The sequence below is a fragment of the Anolis carolinensis genome, chromosome 2 (assembly GCF_035594765.1).
Source record: "Anolis carolinensis isolate JA03-04 chromosome 2, rAnoCar3.1.pri, whole genome shotgun sequence".
NCBI classification, from domain to species: Eukaryota; Metazoa; Chordata; class Lepidosauria; order Squamata; family Dactyloidae; genus Anolis; species Anolis carolinensis.
Genome location: NC_085842.1, coordinates 96,944,136 through 96,966,432, shown reverse-complemented (window position 1 = coordinate 96,966,432; position 22,297 = coordinate 96,944,136). Strand labels below are relative to the sequence as shown.

Genomic DNA, 22,297 nt, shown 5'->3' with positions numbered 1-22,297 from the left:
TTGGGGGGATTTGTTACATAGTTCAGGGAAGAGGAAAATGAAGAAAAAAAGGTCTTTTAATAATAGTCTGTTGCGGTCCTGCTCCGTTCCTTTGGTGGGTGACCGGCGGAACTCTCCGCTGCGTTTTCAATTCAATTTGAAAGTCGGGGTGACGGTCATCATTTGTATTCTGCCCTATCTCCCCGAAGGGACTCAGGGCAGATTCCAGCATACACAACACAAAGGCAAACATTCAATGCCTAGAAACGAATGTGCTTGTTTTGCCTAAATACCCTAAAGGCACTGGATCCCATTAGATGTTGACAGCAAAGCAGGGTCATCTTTGGTGACGGGAGACCACTAATGCCTTGAAGGCACATACATGAACACATGTGCATGGAGCCACAAGAAAACCCCTCAAGGTCCAATGTATACAAGATTCACTCTAATCAATGGTACTAATTGGCTCTTTTGTTCTCAGTTAACAAGGATACAGAGAAACTAGCAAAAGAGAAAGAAATAATGCTTTGAATAAAAATTAAAATCAAATAACTGCTTAGCAGAAATATGTAAACCTGGCAAACCGTGTTGCAATTCCAGTGAAGTTCATTAAGTTGAAAAGTTTTTGACTGCCATTTAAGTAAAACTGCATGCTGGAATCACAAAGCTGATTTTATAATGCAGCTAAACTGTATTACATTAAGTTTGTCTTAATTTGCTTTCAATTACTGTACTTGATGCAATATCAAATCAATACAGAGTGTATGGTATGGCACAACATGGGACATATTATAATCCAAACTAATACTGAGTTTCATGCACTCATTGGGGGATTGAGAGACTGCCCAGAGCAAGGCGAGGACGCGCACGAAGTTCGGAAGGGGCAGAATTTTTTCAACGCCTTTCCCTTTAAGAAGCTCCACTCTGCGTCCTGTCAATCACGGGATAACGTCTTTCGCAATTGGACCCGGCGACCGGCGCTTGTCTTCAGCCCGCCCTTCCTCGCACGGGGTTTCCAGTCCTCGATTCCGAGGGTTCCCACTGTGCAGCGCACCTAGCCTTGGCGGGCAGCGTGGTCACGCCCCCGCAGATCCTCTCTCCTAATAACGAAGGGAGCGTCGTCTTATTGGCGTTCGCTAGATCCCTCGACTCCTGACTCTGCCTTAATAGGTCTGCGCTCAAAACCTATTGGTTAGAACAGCTGTCTATTCTAGAAACCGGCTTCACCTTCTCCGCAGCGTGATTCCTCGATCGGTTTGCCTTTCCGAACGCGGCCTACCCCTTTTTCCTCCAGGTGGCCTATCAGCTTCCGAGCTGGGGAGTGGGCCGGCTCCTGACTGGTTGCGAGCGTGCCACAGGGTTAGGTTGCACGCTAGGTATATTTAGCCGGCGGTAGAGCACGCTGTTGCGTGAGGTGCTTCCCGTCTCCTTCGGCTCGCCCGCTTGTCTGCCTCGCACGGAGTGAATCTACCGCCACCTCCTTCTCGCCGCCCATCTCCGCCTCGCCCGCAGGTTGGTGCGAGAAGGGGAAAGCCGTTGGGTCACGTCCTTCACGAGCCGGCGAACGGCGCGTCTTTGTCGTCACCGTCGCCATAGACACGCGCGTCCGCGCGGCCTTTTCTGATGAGGGGCGGCGGGCGAAACCATTTCACATGAGCGGGGGGGGGGGGAGAAGCAGGTTTAGTGGGCCTATCTATGGCTCTGGCGTTGTGGCGGAGATAGTAGTGAGGGAAGAGGTTCTGCCTAATGTAAGGGGTGGCAGAATGGCCAAAAAAGAGCGGGCCGCGTTGCGTATCTGAAGCCGCGCCGTTACTAAGCGAGCTGAGGTTATTACAGGAGCTCGTGAGGCCTAGGAGAACTCTTCCATTTAGGGTGGGGGAGTGATTGAGATTCCCAATCTGCCCCCGACGTGAGGTCTTTACCAAATCGAGTGCCTCTCCCTCCTCCTCTGGTCGTGGCCTCGCTTTGGGCTCCACTCGCGCCTTTGGAGAAAACCGCCCCGCCAAAGGCTTCCTAAAAAGGGGCGGAAATCGGGGGAGGTGTAACAGACGCGTCCCTCCCCGCCTCCCCCTTTCAGCCATTCACCTTAACAGAACCGACTGTAATCCGGAGGACAATAGTGGCGAGGGAAGAAGAGAACCTTGGCAAAGGAGGCAGGGCCGCAAAGCGGGTTCATTGCCGCCTCGTTGTGTGAGCGGCAAGCTTTTGTCCCTTGCCTTGGGCGGCCCAGCATCGGCTTTCCCCCCACTTCGCAACGCTTCAGATTATACCCACTATCGGGGTCTCTTTAACTTTGTTCAAATGGTATAGCCAGCAGTAAAATATACTCTTTTGCTTTAGTATTTTTAAACATAATAGTTCCTCGCAAAAGTGGACCAAAACGTATCTGTACCAACGAGGACATTTGTCAAGGTCAGGCTTAGCAGTAATAGGAGGTCGATGGACATACTTTCTATCTTTTCCTTAACTCGGTGGTTCCCAAGCATTTTTTGACCAGGGACCACTTTCACCAGGGAACATTCTCCAACATTAGTACCAAAAGGGTTATGAATCAGTTTTTGGTCAACTTTAGATTCGGTTTGGTTATTTGGAGTGCTGATTCAGAAAATTGCATTGGATAGGCCACATCAGCTCTAGTTTCTGATACGGAGCATATGCCATCCAGTAGTTGCCATCTGGAGCCCCTGGTGGCGCAGTGTGTAAAGTGCTGAGCTGTTGAACTTATGGACCAAAAGATTGCAGGTTCAAATCTGGGGAGCGGAGTGAGCACCCACTGTTATCCCCAGCTTCTGCCAACCTAGCAGTTTGAAAACATGCATATGTGAGTAGATCAATAGGTACCGGTTCGACTGGAAGGTAACGGCGTTCCATTCAGTCAGTTCCAGCCACATCGCTCTGGAGATGTTTATGGACAACACCTTCAGCTTAGAAATGGAGATGAGCACCAACCCCCAGAGTTGGACACGATTGGACCTAATGTCAGGGGAAAACCTTTACTAGTTGCCATCTGCTCGCCCACAGTAAACCATATTTAATAGTCTAGAGCTGATGTGGTCTATCCAATGTGATTTTCTGAATCAACACACCAAATAACCCCAAGAACAGGCCTAAAAACGAAGACACCAAGAAATTTTTTTTTTGGTTGGGCTGTGTTATTATCCGTAGTAGTAACAGTGAGGCTGCTGACCATATTTTAGTTCTTGTGGAGCACTGGTGGTCCACGGACCACAGTTTGGGAACCACTGCCTTAACTTGAAGTTACACACCTGAGTGCCCTTAGAAAGATTTTTCAGTGTGCATTAGTTTGCGTATGGAAATCTGTAGTGAAATTTGTGTTCAATACACACACACACACATATATATATACCCCGTGTCAGGTGGCAGCATCATAATCTACTGCGGGGTATTTGTAGCAAGGGGCAGTGCTTCCAGTCGGTGCTATTTTTATCCTCTTTCTTCACAGGCACAGCACAAGGTTAGGAACTGCAGGCAGATCTAAAGTTTGTAGAAAGGTGTTCCCTGTGCTGTGAATTGTTGCTTTGGGGCCATGTGAAAGGCTATGGTCAATTATTGGCTGATCAGTCATACCATTGTTATGGTGCCTTGTATATGTGTGAATTTCTTTAAAATTGAGAATATCTTATGTTTAAATTATACTGAAGTTCTTTGAAAAGTGTAGTGTTAAAGGTTGACATGATAGTGCATTGTTTAAGGGAACCTCTTTTAAGCATAATACAGGCTTGTACTGTATTTTAACACTGAGCTCTTAACTTGGTATACAGTTAGTGATGGAATTGTATTTTGCTTGCATATAAGCAAAGTGGATGGGGTCACAATAATCATCATCTGGACCAGTTATATTATTTTCGCTGTCCATTTCTCAGATTAAGGAGTGCATATAGTTGGAACTATGCTTGTTTTTATTAGGATAATACTACAATATTGTTTCTTTTCAATTTATTGAAAATAAAAATTAAGTACTTCATCAAATCAAATTAAGAAAGTAGAGATGATTAATAGGGTATTTTTCCTCATGATGTAGTTTTCTAAAAGGGATTCAGGAACACCTCATGAGTTACATAGGAGTATTTTCACTTGGAGTTCTCACTTCCTCCCTCCCTTCGCACATTGATAATATAAAATGGAAAAGAACAAAGAGCATTTTCTACAAAGCTGCATGTAGCCAAATAGTCCTCTAGAATTATTCCTTTTTCAGATTGTTCTTTGGGCAAAGTCATATTTTAAGTGAGCTGTGCTGCTGTACAGCACTATTTTTTCCCAGCACTGGTATTTCCAGAGCTTAGACCCCCCCCCCCCCCCCCCCCAAAGTAGCTCATACTAATAGAATAGGAGAGTTGTAATTCAACAATACTTATGGAAGGGTTAATTTAAAGTTTGAATTTTTAAGATTTGGGGAATGTAGTGATTGACAGTCAATTAGACATTTATTACTGTTTAATGTCAGTTGGCTTGGAATTAATATTCGTCTGTACAGATAATGTATGCTTCCAATTTTTTTTGGTACTGAAATGTTGTTCAGTATAATGTATCTTTTAGTTACAACTTTTGAGGCTTCTTGTCAGTAATGAGTTGTCTATGTAATTAGTGGAAATACAATGTAATAGCAATCCCATGAAGGTCAGAGCTCCGGTCAGTCTGTGGTAAAGGAGCCACGATTTTCTAGCCCCTGCCAGATTCATGTCTATTAGTGCAGAATGAGCTGTGTGTGTGTGCGCGCGCGCCTTCCTTTTCCCTCCATTATTTTCAGCATGCGGGGACATGAGTGAAGCCTCCCACAAGGATGGTAAAAACATCAAAAACACCCGGGCGTCCCCTGGGCAATGTCCTTGCAGATGGCCAATTCTCTCACACCAGAAGCGACTTGCAGTTTCTCAAGTCGCTCCTGACACGAAAAAAAAGCAGGAAGTAAAATGACAGTATTTCGTGCCAATACACCATTTCTGTATCCATTTTGATCATCTGCCCCAGAAATGAAGATCCTGGATCCAAAGCCTTCCTGGATTAGTCCTGTCATACCCGTCCCTCATAATTAATGTATGTTCTACCTTTCTCCCAATAATGAAACTGAAAGTGGTTAACATATTTGAAACAATACAGATTAAAGCTATGTAGAAACTGTAAAGAAAAGCATTATTCAGTTATTTTAAAAATAGTCAAACAATTTATATTTAAAACACTGGAATTCAAAAAGCACAACAATGCAACACACAGCTACTGTCATTTTCTAAATCCTGACAGCATAACATGTTTTGACTTCCTGATTGAAGTAGAGTAAGGAGGGAGACATCTTGGCTTCTCTGGGGATGGAGTTCCAAACTCTTGGAGCAGCCATGTTCCCACCAAATGCGCTGGTTAGAGTGTGGAGCCTCTCTGTACAATCTTAGACCTCTGATAGACTCACGAAGGGTCTTTTAAATAGCCTTGACCTAAGTTGTATAGGTAATCACCAGCATTTACAATTGTGCCTGAAATGAGACTGGTGACTGTTGAAGCAAAGTGCAGTCAAAAGTCTGGCTGCAATTCTTTGGACCAATTGAAGTTTCTGCACACTTTTCCATGGCAACATTATGTAGAGATCATAGTAGTAGTACTAACAAGATGTAACAAAGGCATGTGCTACTATGGCCAGATCTGAATGGGCGCAGTCTGAACAGTAACTTTAATTGTGCAATAACACTCCTGGTTACTGCTCAAACATAGGCCTCCACGTTAATAGCTGAATATAGGAGAAACTACAAATGAAAACCCTGTGTTTTCAGTAGGAATATAATCCTATCTATCACAGGCTAAATCCCTATACCCAGATCTACCTTGGGTAAACCTCTGTTTTGTCTGGATTAAGTTTACATTTGTTCTCCTTCATCCAGTCCATTACAGATTATGAGCACTAGTTTTGCACCTAACAGCATTCTTAGTATTAGAAGTAATAGAGCTTGGTATCATCAGCGGGTAACATCTCATCTCAAAACCCCAGTCTCCTGTTGGTCACATGTTAAATGGACTTCAGGCTAGTAGCGGCCAAGGCTTCAGACAAGAATCCCCCCCCCCCCCACACACACCATCTCTGAGAGAGCCCCTCCAGGAAAGAATGGAGCCCTCGTAGAACAGTAGTTCCAAGTCCCATCAGTAAGGCACCCAAGTAGTGGTACCCATGGTGGCTGATAGTGAAAATCTCTTACAGAACCAAGAGATTCACACTCCCTCATTTTTCCTTTTTCCATTTGTTGTATGTTATCCACCGAGTTAACCAAAGCAATCTCTGTCTTACAACCAGTCCTGAAATCAAAATGAATGATAATCCACCTATGCCAGGAACTCCCAACAGCTAAAAGCCACAACATGCTCATTACTTCAAAACAATAGGTTGGAAACTCACAGTTATTGAATACAGTAGGATCCAGGGAAAGTCTTTGCCATGTCTTCTACAGGCCTGTTGGGACCCTGCCTTGATGCCAGGAGTACCCACTCAGTATCCACTCAGTCAACCCCCTGTAGCCTATTTAATTATCCAGGAAGGACAAGAGCTTAGTAATATATCTGTGATGACTCTCAGAATACAATAGCTTTATTTGTCATTGTGCTTTTGTACAATGAAATTACATGTCTTCTCCCGCACAAATGCCAAAACAACACACCTATCCCTCCACACCACCACCACACAGCCCCCAATGCCACATCAGTATGAAACCACAAAGTTCAACATAGCTACAGCTCTCGGATAAAAGCTATCCTTCAGTCCGCTTGTTATTGTCCTGTACCAGATGGCAATAATTCAAAAAGAATACACGAGGTCTCTCCAAGGGCCCTGTGTACATTCTTGTGCTTCACAAATTGAAAAGTAAACATCAACACTAGTCAATTAAGAGATCAAGGTTATGTTAGCTGAGCTGGTATCAACTCTAGCAACCAGGTCAGAGTGAATGATTTTATAATGATTGGTGAGCAAATTTTTCTCAGTGGGTTCTTGAGTGCCTTACATTTTTCTTTGGTCCATATTATAACAACCCTGATTGCTTGAAACAATTCTGTGGGACAGTTCTGTGGGTGCAATGATAACAGCAACAAAAGAAGTCTTATTTGATATCCTTATTGCCTCACCATAAACCTTTAGATATGATTTAGCCTGTCTTTGTTTGTTTTGAGTTTTCTGCCAGTGTCAGTGTGGTTTCCTTTTCTTTCGTATTATTATTACCAGTTCCTTAGAAAACCAGGAGGCAGGTTTAGCTCCATTTCATGTAAGGCACTCATCCCTAGGATGATAGCTCCCTCTATCAGCTCCAGCTCCATGCGGGGACACGAGAGAAGCCTCCCACAAGGATGGTAAAAACATTAAAACATCTGGGCATTGTCCTTGCAGACGGCCAATTCTCTCACATCAGAAATGACTTAGTTTCTCAAATTGCTCCTGACATGAGAAAAAAAAAATCCCTAGGAGAGCAATTGCATCCACTCCCGTGATAATTGCTACACTCTATAGAGATGAACCAGAGAGCTTCAATATTATTGCCAGTCAAGGCAGCAGGAAGCTCGCTAAGAATAATCAGGAATTGTTCTGTTTCTATAAGTCTTTTGGGGTGAACCATCTTAGTGAGTGCATAAGACGCTTGAGTCACAGTAAGTCTAAATACATTACCCATGATTATGGAAAGGTAGGAGTCTCCATTCCCAGATTATCATCCCATCCTGTTCAGAAACTAGGATCAACAGCAGGCCTGCACAACTTGACAGTAGTAAGGGGCCAAAATTAAATAGTCTAAGCCTCTTGGAGCTGCAAATAGGTTTTTAGCACCTCACTTTCCAAGTAAAGTATAATTAATGATTAATTAGGATTGTTGTGTGCCTTCAATTCGTTTCGGCCTTAGGATGACCCTAAGGTGACCCGACCCAATCACAAAGTTTTGTTAAGATTTATTCCCAGGGGATTTGTCTTTGTTTTCCTTTGAGGCCGAAAGAGTGTGGCTTGCCTAAAGTTACCCAGTGGGTTCAGAGTAGTAGTCCAATGTTCAAACCACTACGCTATGCATTCTGAATTCTTTCCCTCTATTTTTCCATCCTTCTTTCTCTCTCTCCTTACTTCCCTCTCTTTTTCCTATCTCCCTTTCTCTCTTTCTTCCTTTTCTCCTTCTTTCCTTCTTTTCCATCCCTTCCTCTCTTTCTTTCTCCCTACCCCATTCTCTTTCCCCCCTACCTACTTTCTTTCTCCCTTCCTTCTTGCTTGTCTTTCTCCCTTTCTTTTTCCCTCCCTTTTTTCTTCCTCTTCTTGCCTCCTTCCTTCTCTATTTCCTATTCTCCCTCCCTGTCTTCTTTCTTTCGCTTCCTTCCACTCTTCCACAAACCAAGCAGGGTGAAGGCAGGAGAGTCCTGGTAGCCTGATAGCACCATAACCTCTCCAGCTTCTGGTGGTATTTCCAGGGTTTTTGTGTGGATCGGGAGTAGCAAGGGAAATTAACTTCTCTGGCTAGTTCCCAGAGCATGGTCCCCCCTTTTCTCTATGAGTGCTTCTTGCTGCCATCGGAAGTGGAGGCAGCAGTAGTGAGAAGATTGGAGGAAGAAGACCTGTGTACCGGAAGCATAGAGCTGAGGTGGTGGCAGGCAGTGTCGCTCAGTGGGTCCCATGTTGTGCAAGTGTGCACTTAAAGGGTATTCAAAAGAATGAGAGGGGCCTATTACCACTTGGGACAGACCCATAGTCATTATGGCAGACCAAAAATCCTGAACCATTCTTATTAGAGTTGCCTCAGTATGGATGCTGAAGTTTCCTCAACATCATGAGTTGCAGGCACTCTAAACACTGCTGAGGAAATTACCCAGCTACCTCAGGAAGGGAAACTCTGGAGCAGCAGGGTGACAATGCATCTAATATGTCCCTTTCACCCATAATAAAATAAGAACACTGTACCCACCAGATTGCAAGCTAGAAAATATTACAGTAGAGTCTCACTTATCTAACATAAACGAGCCGGCAGAACGTTGGATAAGCAAATATGCTGGTTAATAAGGACGGATTAACGAAAAGTTTACTAAACATCAAATTAGGTTATGATTTTACAAATTAAGCACCAAAACATAATGTTTAACAACAAATTTGACAAAAAGCAGTTCAATACACAGCAGTGTTATGTAGTAATTACTGTATTTACGAATTTAGCACCAAAACATCACAATGTATTGAAAACATTGACTATAAAAACATTGACTACTAAAAGGCTGACTGCGTTGGATAATCCAGAACGTTGGATAAGCGAATGTTATATTAGTGAGACTCTACTGTATTCTGATAGGCCACTATAACACCATCACCCTGCCCCTTAGATCTTACCTGCCACAGCATAGTTTATCCATGTTGAATAAAGGTGTGGGAGAGAGCCATCCAATCAGGTATGTTTAATGCCTAACAGGTCGGAACACTGATGTACAACTGTTTTGTCATCCACCATTATCAGCAGCATTTTCAGCTCTGGTACTACTGGCATTGCTGTCCAGATTGTTTAGAGTGGGAACAGTTTGGGGATGCTCTGTTATGAACTCTAATCCCGGGATGCTCCCATACCACTTGAATACCCACTTGAATGCAGACATGTCTGCCACTAAGCATGATACCCACAGCATATGATAAATATATTTCATACTTACAGTAGAGTCTCACTTATCCAACATAAACGGGCTGGCAGAATGTTGGATAAGCGAATATGTTGGATAATAAGGAGGGATTAAGAAAAAGCCTATTAAACATCAAAATAGGTTATGATTTTACAAATTAAGCACCAAAACATCATGTTATACAACAAATTTGACAAAAAAAGTAGTTCATTACACATTAATGCTATGTAGTAATTACTGTATTTACGAATTTAGCACCAGAATATCGTGATATATTGAAAACATTGACTACAGAAATGTGTTGGATAATCCAGAACGTTGGATAAGTGAGACTCTACTGTATTAAAATAAAGAATTTACATCCTGCTCTACGTGAGAAAATCTCTAGGCATCTTACAGTTAAATATAAAAGTACATTAGTATGGGAAAGAGTGTGTCAAAAATAATAGCTTGTAATACAGGTTGAGCTTCCCTTATCCAAAATGCTTGACACCAGAGGTGTTTAGGGTTTTCATTTTTTTTGGGATACCTGTATTGGCATACATAATTCGATCATTTGGAGACGAAATGCAAGTCTAAACACAAAATTCTTTTTTATGTTTCATATACACTTTATACATAACATGAAAATAATTTTATACATTATATTTTAATTATTTCATTGGCATTTGTTTTGCTGCTACAGTTTGAAGCTAGCTTTGAACAGCATTTAATGGTCAGTGTGAATGGGGCCATAAAGGTGAAGTGTTAGGTGTGAAAAATTAGGTTTTTTTTAAAAAAAAGTAAAGACAGTAAGTAGAATAGATCTCATTACGTAATAGTTCTTTCATACAGAACAATGCTGATTGAATGTTGGTTTAATGCTGTTGAGAGATTTTTTCTTGTTTCATTTGCGAAACAGGTAGCTTTTTATGAGCTAGTAATTCATTCTCAGCGCTCTGGATTAAATTTAGAAATTTGGATAAATGTCTATTTTTTTTTATTCAGGCAGGCCTTTAAAGAAAAAGTCTTTAAAGATCATGTCAGGGGCTGCTATGGTTTTATATGTTTTTATGGATTTAATCTGAATTGTTTTAATATCAATGATGTTTAATACTTTTTTATATTTCTATATTTTAAATTGTATTGTAATGCTTTTAATGTTCACTGCTTTGAGTCTCCTTATGGCGAGAAAAAGTGGAATATAAATAAACATAATAATAGTGTGATTTAGAACATTTCCGAAGACTCATGCTGGTTTCATTTCCAGGTTTTGTAATGTATTGAGCTAGTGTTTCCCAGTTATGCAGGTTACTAACAGATTAAGCTAGTTTTTCAGTTAAAGTAGCTATACAGGTGAACAGACTCTGGAAGCAGCACATGAGGAGGGATGGAAGTGTGGGTGCAAGGCTCTCTTAGCCAAATTAATATTGCAAATTATATTAAGATCTTTGTGTCTGAACCAGCTGGATCTAACTTTCCTTCTTATCACTTCTATAGCTGTCTTGAGGACTTGTGGGAGAGCCCAGTCAATGTAGACAAGCAAAAAACGGTTAAACCAGAAATATGAGGCCCATTTATTACATATATTGCTTTCCTGTAGATAGTTTGCTTACCTTGGTTTTAGGAACTGTTTGAGAGTAAAACCAATATATTAAACATGCTTTAGTCATCTTGCCATCAGATTAAGATGCTTAAAACTAATAATACAAACAGATTTAAAACAAACTGCTTCAAGTTCTTCACTATCCCTTATAATGTCTGTTAATCGGTTCGAGAGTCTGCCAGAAAAATAAAGTCATGAAGAAGGTCAAGACAAATCTTTGCTTAGCAGGGAGAATGTGAATGTAGTGCCATATAGAATTAGAGCCTCCATTTCTGTAAAAAGCCTTCTAGCTGCAGAAGATGATCCTTCATACAAGACAGGAACTTCAAGCAAGGACTTGATAGAGGAATAAATAATCAGAGAGTGTAGTTTCCTTTGTCTGAAAAGTCCTTTCATTTTTCAATTTAAGATGTTATATTAAGATTAAGGATGGAAATGAAAGGCAAAACAGTTGACATCAATATCTACAGATTCTTTATCCAAGATTCAACTATCTGTGATTTGAAAATACTTTTAATACATTGCAAAAAAACATTTTTGCTAGTTTATGTAAGAGAAACCATTCATTATGCCATTGTATATAATGGAGCAGCCACAGATTTTGATGTCCATGGCATTGAAGGAGTACTGAAACCAAATACCAGTGGATACTGAGGGCCCACTGTGTAGTGTAAATAAGAACCAGGCATGTCTATCATATATCATTTTAACCAGTGTTGGACAGCCCTACATAGTTACTTCACCTTTTTTCTTGAACAATTATGTTGTGTTGGGCCCAAATGTACACTGCATTAGCTATAACACAGAGTCATATGTTACCTTGTATCTTCAGGAAATTACTTGGTTTCATTTATATTGGCTCCAGTTTGAATATACAAATTGACAAGCTGGTTCATACATTGCGCATCAGAATATCCTAAATTCAAGATAGGTTTTACTTTCCCTGCTACTCTAACTAGTGGTTTGCTCTTTACCTATCTTCATGGGCAGGAGTCCAAATTATTTGCTGGGCCTTTGTGACGGCAAACTGTTAATATCTCTGGGTGAGTTGTGCAAGTTGATATTTCAGTATAGATTCCAGAATGTCACATTTAAAAATGTCCCATGCCAGAAAAGGTTGGCTTTCTGCAGTTATACACCTACCATCTACTGGAAGCAAGATCAAGGGACAGGATTTGAGGCATATGAACTACCCTTGCCTACATGAAGTCAGTCTCAAATTAGAACCTCAATTTTTTAAAGAAGTAATACAACTACTTCTGCTAAACCTTTCTATTTCATTATGCTGTATTTCTCTTAACAATTTTAACAAATCCTTGCTGTTGCCCTTTTGTTTGCACGATGAACAAATATGCATCTTTAAAACCTTGAAAATGTGGAGGCAGATGAAGATTGACCTGGCAGTTGCATGGCTACAGCTCTTCTCACAGTTTCCATGTTTGGGAGAAATGGGATGTTTGTAGCGCTGCCTTTTTAAGAAGCAGATTAAATTTCTAGAAATGTCTGGCAATCTCTAGTAGCTATTTTAAAAATTGTATTTAATATTTCTACTTTCTCAACCTTTTTACTACTTTCTCTACCTTTTAAAAGGAGAACCGTGATATACTTAAGTGAGATAAATGTATGAGGATATAGATGAAGTGCACATACAGTATAGAGAAGTCTGCTTGTTCAGTAAATTACTACAGATATAAAACATTTTGTTTCTCTTCAAGGAACTCTATGTATATACTCTTATATACATATGTTACAATGTTTAATTTTACTTGTGGGAATGATTACCTAAGTAATAAAAACTACGAAGACTGCAATCCTTTGCTCACTTACCTGGGACTAAGTCCCACTGTACTCAGTGTGACCTACTTCTAGATAGGCTTGTATAGGGTTGCATGTTAAGTGGCACCACAAAGCTTTTCTTTGTGTTTGAATTTCTTCATTTTGGACCTGTGCTAATGCTTAGAAATGCTTTGCTGTTGAAGGTGAAATGGCTATTGCTGTTAATCTAAATAGCAAAAATCTCCGCTAATAGGTGCTGCTTGGTATTTGTAGTTTTTTCATTGTCTTTGGAAGGAAAGGCAGAGAACCAATAATTTAAATTATGTTCTGGTTAGCTGTATGATATCTGCAAATTTGCAGTTCATTTTTCTTTCTCTGAAAGAAAGGAAGCTCTAAATGAGATGGGATTTGTGAAAGGAAAGTTGTATGCCATCTTGGAACATTGTCTGGGAAAATAAGGTTGACAATGGTGAAATCTAGAAAATCATTCTCCATGCTTTTGAATTTATATTTTGCATTTGCTTAAATTTAAAACTCCTGGGACATATTTTTATGTCTGTACCTAATGATTGATTGTAAGCACTGAAGCAGTTGGGTTTTAGGTCTGTTAAACCAGTTGCTTAGCAACTAAAGCTAGGCGCTATCTATTGTACTTAGGGGTTATATGTATTGGGTGTGTGGTTCTAGTCCTTCTATTAGAGTTGCCAGTTTTATGGTTTTTTGTTTAGTGATAATAGTTTCTAATGAGTTAGATGAATAAGATTATTTCCAAAGACATGTGCTGGAAGAAAGGAGGATAAGTGAAACATTGGCCTACATACCCCTCCTGTCAAATGGAAAGTTGCTCTGGGAGGATGTGTTTGGAATAGCACAAGAGCAATCAGGTGTCTTGTACAAATGTATAGTGCTCTTTCACTTCCTCCAGGTAGCTAGCTGGAATCGATGCCCCTTTTGTGATTGCAGATGAAAATCAATATCTTCCTCGTTTTTTAAGCATTCATTTGTGAACCTTATTGAATAAAAAAGTAGGGTAAAATATAAATATCAAAGAAACCATATTTGGTGCTACATAATTGCTTTGTTTTCTCCCAGACACCTAATTAACACTTTTACTTGAGTGTTAGATTGATTACTCATTATCTGCACAAGTCAGAAGTATTAGGGTTACAAAGGGAGATAAGTAAAGCCGTAAAGTATCCACAGCACTTTTCAATTTTTCTGGCCTGAAGATCATGTAACTGTTGGAATGAAGTTTGTTTCCAGTGCTTTAAATGAAAGTGGAAGATTTTCAGAAATTTTGTAGTACAGTAGTAGGAAATGGGCTTTCCCCCCATAGAACACATTTTTGGGGAAATGGAAATACATGCAACGTTTATTTTATTAGCAAGTTTAAGCTTAGTCTGCTTTAGCGAAACAACAAAAGCCCAAAATGAAAACATGAAACACCCCCCCCCCCAAACTTTTAATTCATAGCTTAGTTAACACAAAATTGTACTACTTTCTATGTTTATTACAAAATACATTGCTATTTAGAAAAATAAAATTTCACAGAGAATATATCTTGTCCCCCTCAAATTTTCATAATTGTTCTTCGTGGTGTTTGTGCAATCGCACATGAGTCTTATGCGCATGTGCAGCTGTTCAAAACCTTCCAGATCTCTTCGACCAGGGGTCCCCAAACTTTTTAAACAGGGGACCAATTCACGATCCTTCGGACCGTTGGAGGGCCGGACTATAGTTGGCCACCGAGCAATAATAATTAACAACAACAACAACAACAACAAAAAAGAGGGTTCGAAGAGACCCTTTGGGCCATTGAGTCCAATCCCCCTCTGCCTTTGTGCACCGAAAGCACAAACAAAGCACCACTGGCAGATGGCCACCCAGAATCAATGTTAATAATAATAATAATAATAATAATAATAATAGACGGTTGGAATAGACCCCTTGGGCCATTTAGTCTAACCCCTTTCTGCCTTTGTGCACCGAAAGCACTAGCAAACCATCCCAGACAGATGGCCACCCAGCCTCGATGTTAATAATAATAATAATAAAGAGGGTTGGAAGAGACCCCTTGAGCCATTTAGTCCAATGCCCTTCTGCCTTTGTGCACCAAAAGCACAAACAAAGCACTCCTGACAGATGGCCACCCAGCCTCAATGTTAACAATAATAATAATAATAATAATAATAATAATAATAATAATAATAATAATAATAATGATGGTTGTAAGAGAAGAAGAGACCCCTTGGGTCATGTAGCCCAACCCCCTTCTACCCTTGTGCTGTGGGGGCCGGATAAATGGCTTTGATGGGCCGCATCCGGCCCCCGGGCCTTAGTTTGGGGACCCCTGTCTTAGACTGTAACATTTTGGCATTAGCCCTGCCCACTCTCCTCATACAGTATAAATGCCAGTCGGTGAATACAGAGCCTCAGTTCCGACCCCCCCCCCCCCCCCCCGCGCGCGTGCACGCGCTACCAGCAGCTTGGAACATCTCTTGTATCTCTTTCGTGCTCTTTTAACTGTTTTTCTAACGGCTTTGTCTTGGGACTGTTTTTGGCTATAGCTTTGCTTCTCCTGCTACTCTTTCGGCTTGACTCAGACTATTTTCTGGCTGTGCTACCTCACTCAGTCTCTTGCCAGCTCAGACCTAGACCTCCGATATTTCTCTTTGCTTCAGATGTTGAGAAATCGATCTAACTCTTAAGTTACATTTTAAATATCCACATCATAAGTCTCATTGTTAGTTATAAAGCAACAGCTTGGTGAATTTTTACATTGGAGGAAACCGGAAACATTTCTAGCATGTTGATACTTGTTTAGGCTTCTGGCCTGGTTAGAAATAGAGCCCAATCCTATTTTGAGAGGTAATTCTAACTAGGTTTGGGGGTCTTACTTCTGAGTAAATGGGTTTAAGATTGCAGTTCAAATTGTAGTAAAATACACAGTTAAGTCCTTAAAAGATAGATTGTAACAGTGATTGGTAAACTCTGATAATGTTTTGTCAATCAAATTTGCCATGAAAAGACATGTTTAATGCTGATGTTCTAAGGCAAATGGTTACAAATAAAAATTGCATTCATTTCTTCAGCCAGCATCTTTCATTTAACACAGTTGTAAAGACTTTAGGAGGAGACCCAAGTGAAATGCAGTTTCACCTAGAAATTACTTCAAACACATCACTTCCAACATGATTAATCTTTGCTTGTCATAATATTTCCATGTAATAAAGGAGAAGAGCAGTCTTTCTATGTGTCAAGAATATTGCATATTTCTAGATTTGCTATAAAGTATTGCAGTCTGGACTACAGTCTGTTCATAATGCAGATATGTCTCCTCCCCCCTTCAGGCTACATTTCATGGGCAGTAAGAAGACTTTTGGAGGTTTTCTTTCTCAAGTATTTGCTTTTGTTCTTATCTTAATGTTGCCTCCCTTGCAATTTGTAGTTTTCTCTTTTGAGTAGATGGTGCTGTTTAAATTACATGAATTTTGGCACTTACAAATTGTCTTTATGACAGTATTACTCATATTCTGTGAGTGGAAGCCATTTTTTAAATTACACTACACATTTTGTATGGGAGAATGCTTTAATTTGCCAACTGAAATTGATATTTTTCCTCTTAGGGTGACAGTTGTTTCTATGAACTGATATCTTTAAGCTTAGACAGCTGTCATTCCTAAATAAGCCTGTTTCTCATGTACTGAAGAACCAAAATATTTGTACACCTTGCACATCTAGGGTACAACTTTGAGCATACTTACATAGAAGTAAATCTGACTTCAAATTCACTAAGGTCAGGATAATACAATAAGTTCTTATTCATGGTTTGCCAAACATGTAGCTGTTGCAAAAAATACTTCTACAGTATAAATGACAAAATTGAAACTTCACATTTGTAAAATTTGCTAATATTTGATGCAGCTTGGGATATATATAGCACTTTTATGTCATGTGTATTTTCCTGTCTCACCCTTGTATACCATAGTATTAGGGTAATTTGTTTCCATTAAAAACAGCTATGCTTATGTTTTAGTTGGGACACGCAGTGCAGTTCTAAATTTAATATCTTGACTGGATGGCAACTCTGGCTTTTCAGCACCATATAGAAGTGTCTCTTGGTTGTTTTTGGAAGATGCAGGATTAATTTTTATTGCATTTTAGTATGATGTATGTATCATTGCAAAGTTTTTCTGTTGAAGAGATTTTTTACATAATTGATTGTTTGGAATTCATTAGACATATTTCATACTTGTTAAATACTGTATTTACTTGAGTATAATGCACCTTCCTGCCCCCAGCTGGGATCTTTTGCCTAGCAGATTAGGCGGGTTTAGGTGTGCAATTCTAATCCTCAATTTTAGCATTGTAATTTAGTCAAAAAAGGTGAGAGTTAGACTTGAGTAAATATTGTACTTTATAGTTGATAAGAGTGCTTATCACAAATATTGGGATCGTATAACAAAATTAAAATGACTACAGGTGAGATTACCTTTTCTCTCATTCCAATTCTGCAGTAGAAACAGTGGCATCTGTGCCAGTAGTTAGTACCTCAGATCTGATTCTGATCTTGTATTCATTTACATTAGAGTCTCACTTATCCAACATAAAAGGCTGGCAGAACGTTGGATAAGCAAAAATGTTGGATAATAAGGAGGGATTAAGGAAAACCCTATTAAACGTCAAATTACATTATGATTTTAAAAATTAAGCACAAACACATCATGTTTTACAACAAATAGAAAAAGCAGTTCAATACATGGTAATGTTGTGTAGTAATTACTGCATTTACGAATTTAGCACCAAATCATTATAATGTATTGAAAACACATTGACTACAAAAACATTGGCTTTTAACAAATTGACTACAAGTAAAGATAGAATTGCATAAAATGAACTTACAGTAACAACATTGTCGGAAATTAAATGCATAAAAAGTTCAGTCCTTGCTGCCTACAGAAACATCTGTTCATCCGGGCAGACTGTGTTGGATAAGTGAGACTCGACTGTACTTGAACCACCCCTAAAATCCAAAATCTTGGCATTGGATCTCTGTTTTTAATGTGTATTTAGTATTTCTGTCTCTCTTGTCTGGACTCGGGGACTAAATAACGTAAAGGCATCAGATCATGTCTGATCTAGGAAAGTAAGCAGGGTCGTATTTTAATGGGATATGGCCAACGAATACTTGATGTGTAGGCTTTATTTCAGTGGAAGGAAGTGGCTAAACTACGTCTAAACATTCCTTAAGAAAATCCCATAAAATCCATGGGGTCTCCATCACTGGAAGACACATGCACACATGCCTTGTGGCCGCTCTGCTGATGAAGATGAAAACATGCTCTGCATGGCTGCAGTTGCAAACATACAGTGTGTATACTTCAAAGACAAAACCGTTAGGAATGTCAATATGCAAATGGGTATTATAACACTTTAGAGACTAACTGAAAGAAAGGAGTACCTATAAAAGTAGACTTGGTCTGCAAATGTTATGTTACCATCTTCTTTTTTTCACTTTCTTAAGGGGCTGTAAGATTGTTTTGTAGAATGTTTACTTTTCACAGTAAGAAGCAATTGTAACAGAAGATGGAAAAGCCTGTAGAGAAGGAGTCGTGAGAAGGATTTCCTCTGTCTTTTGTTCTAACTGCATATGGAACAAAATGAGATGTTCCTTTTTCCGCATGTTTTCTTTTAATTAGGGCTTAGAGAATAGTAGCAATTTTCATTACATCTAGAGGTTTTCCAGTAGGCAGAGGTTGCTCAGATCTTATGCTGAATCTTCACAGGCTCTTCCCCAAGCTTTATGTCAGTGATTCCCAAAGTGAGCGCTACCGCCCCCTGGTGGGCGCTGCAGTGATCCAGGGGGGTGGTGATGGCCACAGGTGCATTTGCCATATTCATTAATACATATATCTTTGTTTAATTGCTATTAAAATTAAAAAAATAATAATTTCCAGGGGGTGCTGAGTAATATTTTTTTCTGGAAAGGCGGCGACAGGCCAAATAAGTTTGGGAACCACTGCTTTATGTCTTACTTAGGAGACCATTAGTGAATGGTTGGGAAATGGGGGCAAAGAACTAATAAATGACTAGCTGTACAAATGATCTAGGAGTCATGTTCACTTCTTTTTTCGATGCAGAATTTCAAGTTGGCCACTGATACCATATACCGTAAACAGGACTTAGTGTTGCCATAAATAATTTCTTACATTCTCCCAGGGGATTTCATTATTTTCTTGTCACCAGTTTTGTAAAACTGTGCTTGAACACGGGACACATGTTTATAGTGTAGTTTCTGTTCTTCCTCCCTCATCCTCAGAAAGTTGACAGTGATAAAAAATACATTTCGTTAAATCACCACTGCATGAGGAAATTAGTTTGTCTGTATCTCCATGGGTGTTTTCATTTTCCTGAAAATGTGGGTCTTTAGTTTTCAGTTGACCAAAGAAATGGTGATGGAGAAGCCAAGTCCCCTGCTGGTTGGGCGGGAGTTTGTGAGGCAGTATTATACTCTGCTGAATCAGGCACCAGACTACCTGCACAGGTAAAGTCCTAATTTTTTTGGCTTTTTTTATTCTTGGTATCAACAGAAAAAAATGTTAATAATCAGCATAAATAGAAGCTTGCGATGTTTGTGAGCTATGTTGCTTGCCATATCTTTCCATGTTTTCTTTGTTTTTCCTCTTTCCTCATTAATAGTCTACCCCTTTTTAAAAAGCAGACTACTATTGATAAATTCAAAATACTTTATGGGGAGAATTCTCTCTCCTCCCCCCCCCCCCCCGAAAACACACAGGGAAAGAATTACTGTATATACTCGAGTATAAGCCGGCCCGAATATAAGCTGAGGCACCTAATTTTACCACAAAAACTGGGAAAACTTACTGATTCGAGTATAAGCCGAGGGTGGGAAATGCAGCAGCTACTGATAAATTTCAAAAATAAAATTAGATACCAATAAAATTACATTAATTGAGGCATCAGTGGGTTAAATGTTTTGAATATTTACTGTATTTCAGAGAAAAACAGTAAACTAACTATAAGTGGAATAACAACAATAACTTTATAATAATAATTATCATCATCATCAACAGCTTCATTTGTACCCTGCCCTATCTATCTCCCCCTGGGGAACTCAGGCCAGCTTTCAACATAGTAACAGGCAAACATATAATGCCTACATAAATAATGCAGAGCTAGATATAGAGCTATCATTATATATACTAATTTCACATGTGTATTTCATCATCATTTAATTACTTCTTAATCGCCCTCCATCCAAGATGCTCTAGGCGATTTACAAGATAAAATTGTAAAGGATAAAAACATACATACAAATATTGATAAAATTAACATAGATCAAAAGCTCTAGTAAAGAGCCAGGTCTTGAGTGCTAGGGTAAAAGGCCCAAACTCACACATGGCTCTCATATAGGGCGGCAAGGCATTCCATAAGGCAGGGGCAGAAATAGAAAAAGCTCTGTGTCTGGTCCTTTCCAAGTGCACTTCTCTAGGACCCGGTATATAAATAAAGTAAGTTGCGTTGGGATGGTCGTTGCGACTTCCGATGATGGGAGAAGGAGAGACGATCCCTAAGGTACGATGGGCCCTGGCTATAAAGAATTTTAAAGGTCAGAACTAGCAATTTATATAGACCACAGTAATCAGTTGGAAGCCAATGCAAATGCTGCAGCACTGGTGTTATATGGCATTTCATGGGTGTTCTTGTGAGCATTCTGAACAATATGGAACTTTTGGGTCATGGACATCGGGAGGCCAACATACTGTGCGTTACAGTAGTCCAGCCTAGACGTGACCGTGGCACGTGACCTGAAACCTTTGCAAATCCTCTCTCTATGTGCATTTCCCTCCTGCAATATTTGTAAGCCCTATTTATCAATGTTCATATCTATCTAGACATCTGTGTGTGTGCGTGCATGCGCACGCACATCTTCCCTCTGCACTTGCAAACATGTGAGGGTAAAATTCATATAAAATTCATATATAAAATTAATGTATACATACAGGAACAGATATACAGGTCCATGGAAATCTATATTTACATAGGATTTGCAAAGACCTGTAAACATATGAGTGGAAAATTCATATATTAATGTATTTGTAGGGGGAACATCTATATAAATATTTAGAAGCTTTGGGGCATGCATTTACCCAAGGAAGAAATGCAAGCAAAGTCCCCCTAAAAAACAACTTTGTCCTCTTTTCTCCTGCCCTTTCCCACCTCTTTTCTTTTTCCCTTTTTCAAACTCTAAAAGTAGCCAGAAAAGGCTTTTTAAAACTTCTCTCCCCCTCCCAAAAAAACCCACCTCATTTTTGTTTCCTTAGGAATAAAAAGAAATACACACCTTCTGTCGCTCTCTTTTCCCTCCTTCCCTCCCTTTGGACTCAAATCTTCTTGCAATAATAGTAGTTGTAGTAGTAGTAATAATAATAATAATAGTAATAGTAATGAATCGTGCAAATTTGCAAGAATATATTTTTTCCTTCCCCTTCTACCCATGCAATCTGGGTAGAAGAAACATTCGCTTCTTGTCTCTGTCTCTCTCTCTCAAAAAAAAATAAGATAACCAGCCTGGGAGGAGAAGCGAAGAAGGGAGGTTTTGGAAAAGAAAACATACTGTGGCCTCCAAGCTCTGCTGCTGGCTTGACCTTGACCCGAATATAAGCCGGGGGAGGCTTTTTCAGCTCATAAATAAGGGCTGAAAAATTCGGCTTATCTTCGAGTATATACAGTAACTCAGATATTGTGAATTAAAAACAATACTCTACCCAAACAAGAATGGTATCTTTTAACTTGAATGTAAATTTATTTTAAATTAACATATTGAAGTTTCAGGGTCATAAAAGTATTTCACCATAGCCTTTCCTTCACATTCAGATTCGCTGAAGAGAAAGGAAAAGCTAATTTGGATCAATTAAGGCTTGGCAGTCCATGATGTACATTTTTTGTAATATCTTGTGTCTGTATTTCCTTTAATATGAAATAAAATTTTGCAGGATCTAGGATTAGAATTTGAACTAGAATGACATTTAAAATAAAATAAAATCCACATTTTTGTGTGCTTTTCAACTCTATACAAATGAAGTCTTCATGCTAGTTTCTTTTAAGGAATCTTTAGCAGAAGTCATTAACATCTTCACTGTGACTCAGCCTTTGGACTAGGAGAATAAAAAAGAGGAATGTTCCTCCCAACACAATCTGCAGACTAAATCATTTTCTTGATTTATTGCCTCCTGAATTACACAAAGATAATGTAAATGTCCGATCTCTTCTGCAAAACAACAGGAAGCTTCCTGTGTGAAACGACTGGCTAAT

At 39.6% G+C, this 22,297-nt stretch overlaps 1 protein-coding gene across 2 annotated transcripts in view; it reads left to right on the top strand.

Moving 5' to 3' along the window:
- Window positions 1–1,334: 1,334 nt before the first annotated feature.
- The window catches only part of g3bp1 (G3BP stress granule assembly factor 1), a 33,060-nt gene continuing 12,097 nt past the window's right edge, over window positions 1,335–22,297 (top strand). For both annotated transcript variants that reach the window (XM_003224410.4, XM_003224409.4), the window contains exons 1-2: window positions 1,335–1,491; window positions 19,392–19,505. In XM_003224410.4, coding sequence (XP_003224458.1) covers window positions 19,411–19,505 — 95 coding nt within the window. In that variant the 5' untranslated portion in view covers window positions 1,335–1,491; window positions 19,392–19,410. The remainder of the gene's footprint in view (window positions 1,492–19,391; window positions 19,506–22,297) is intronic.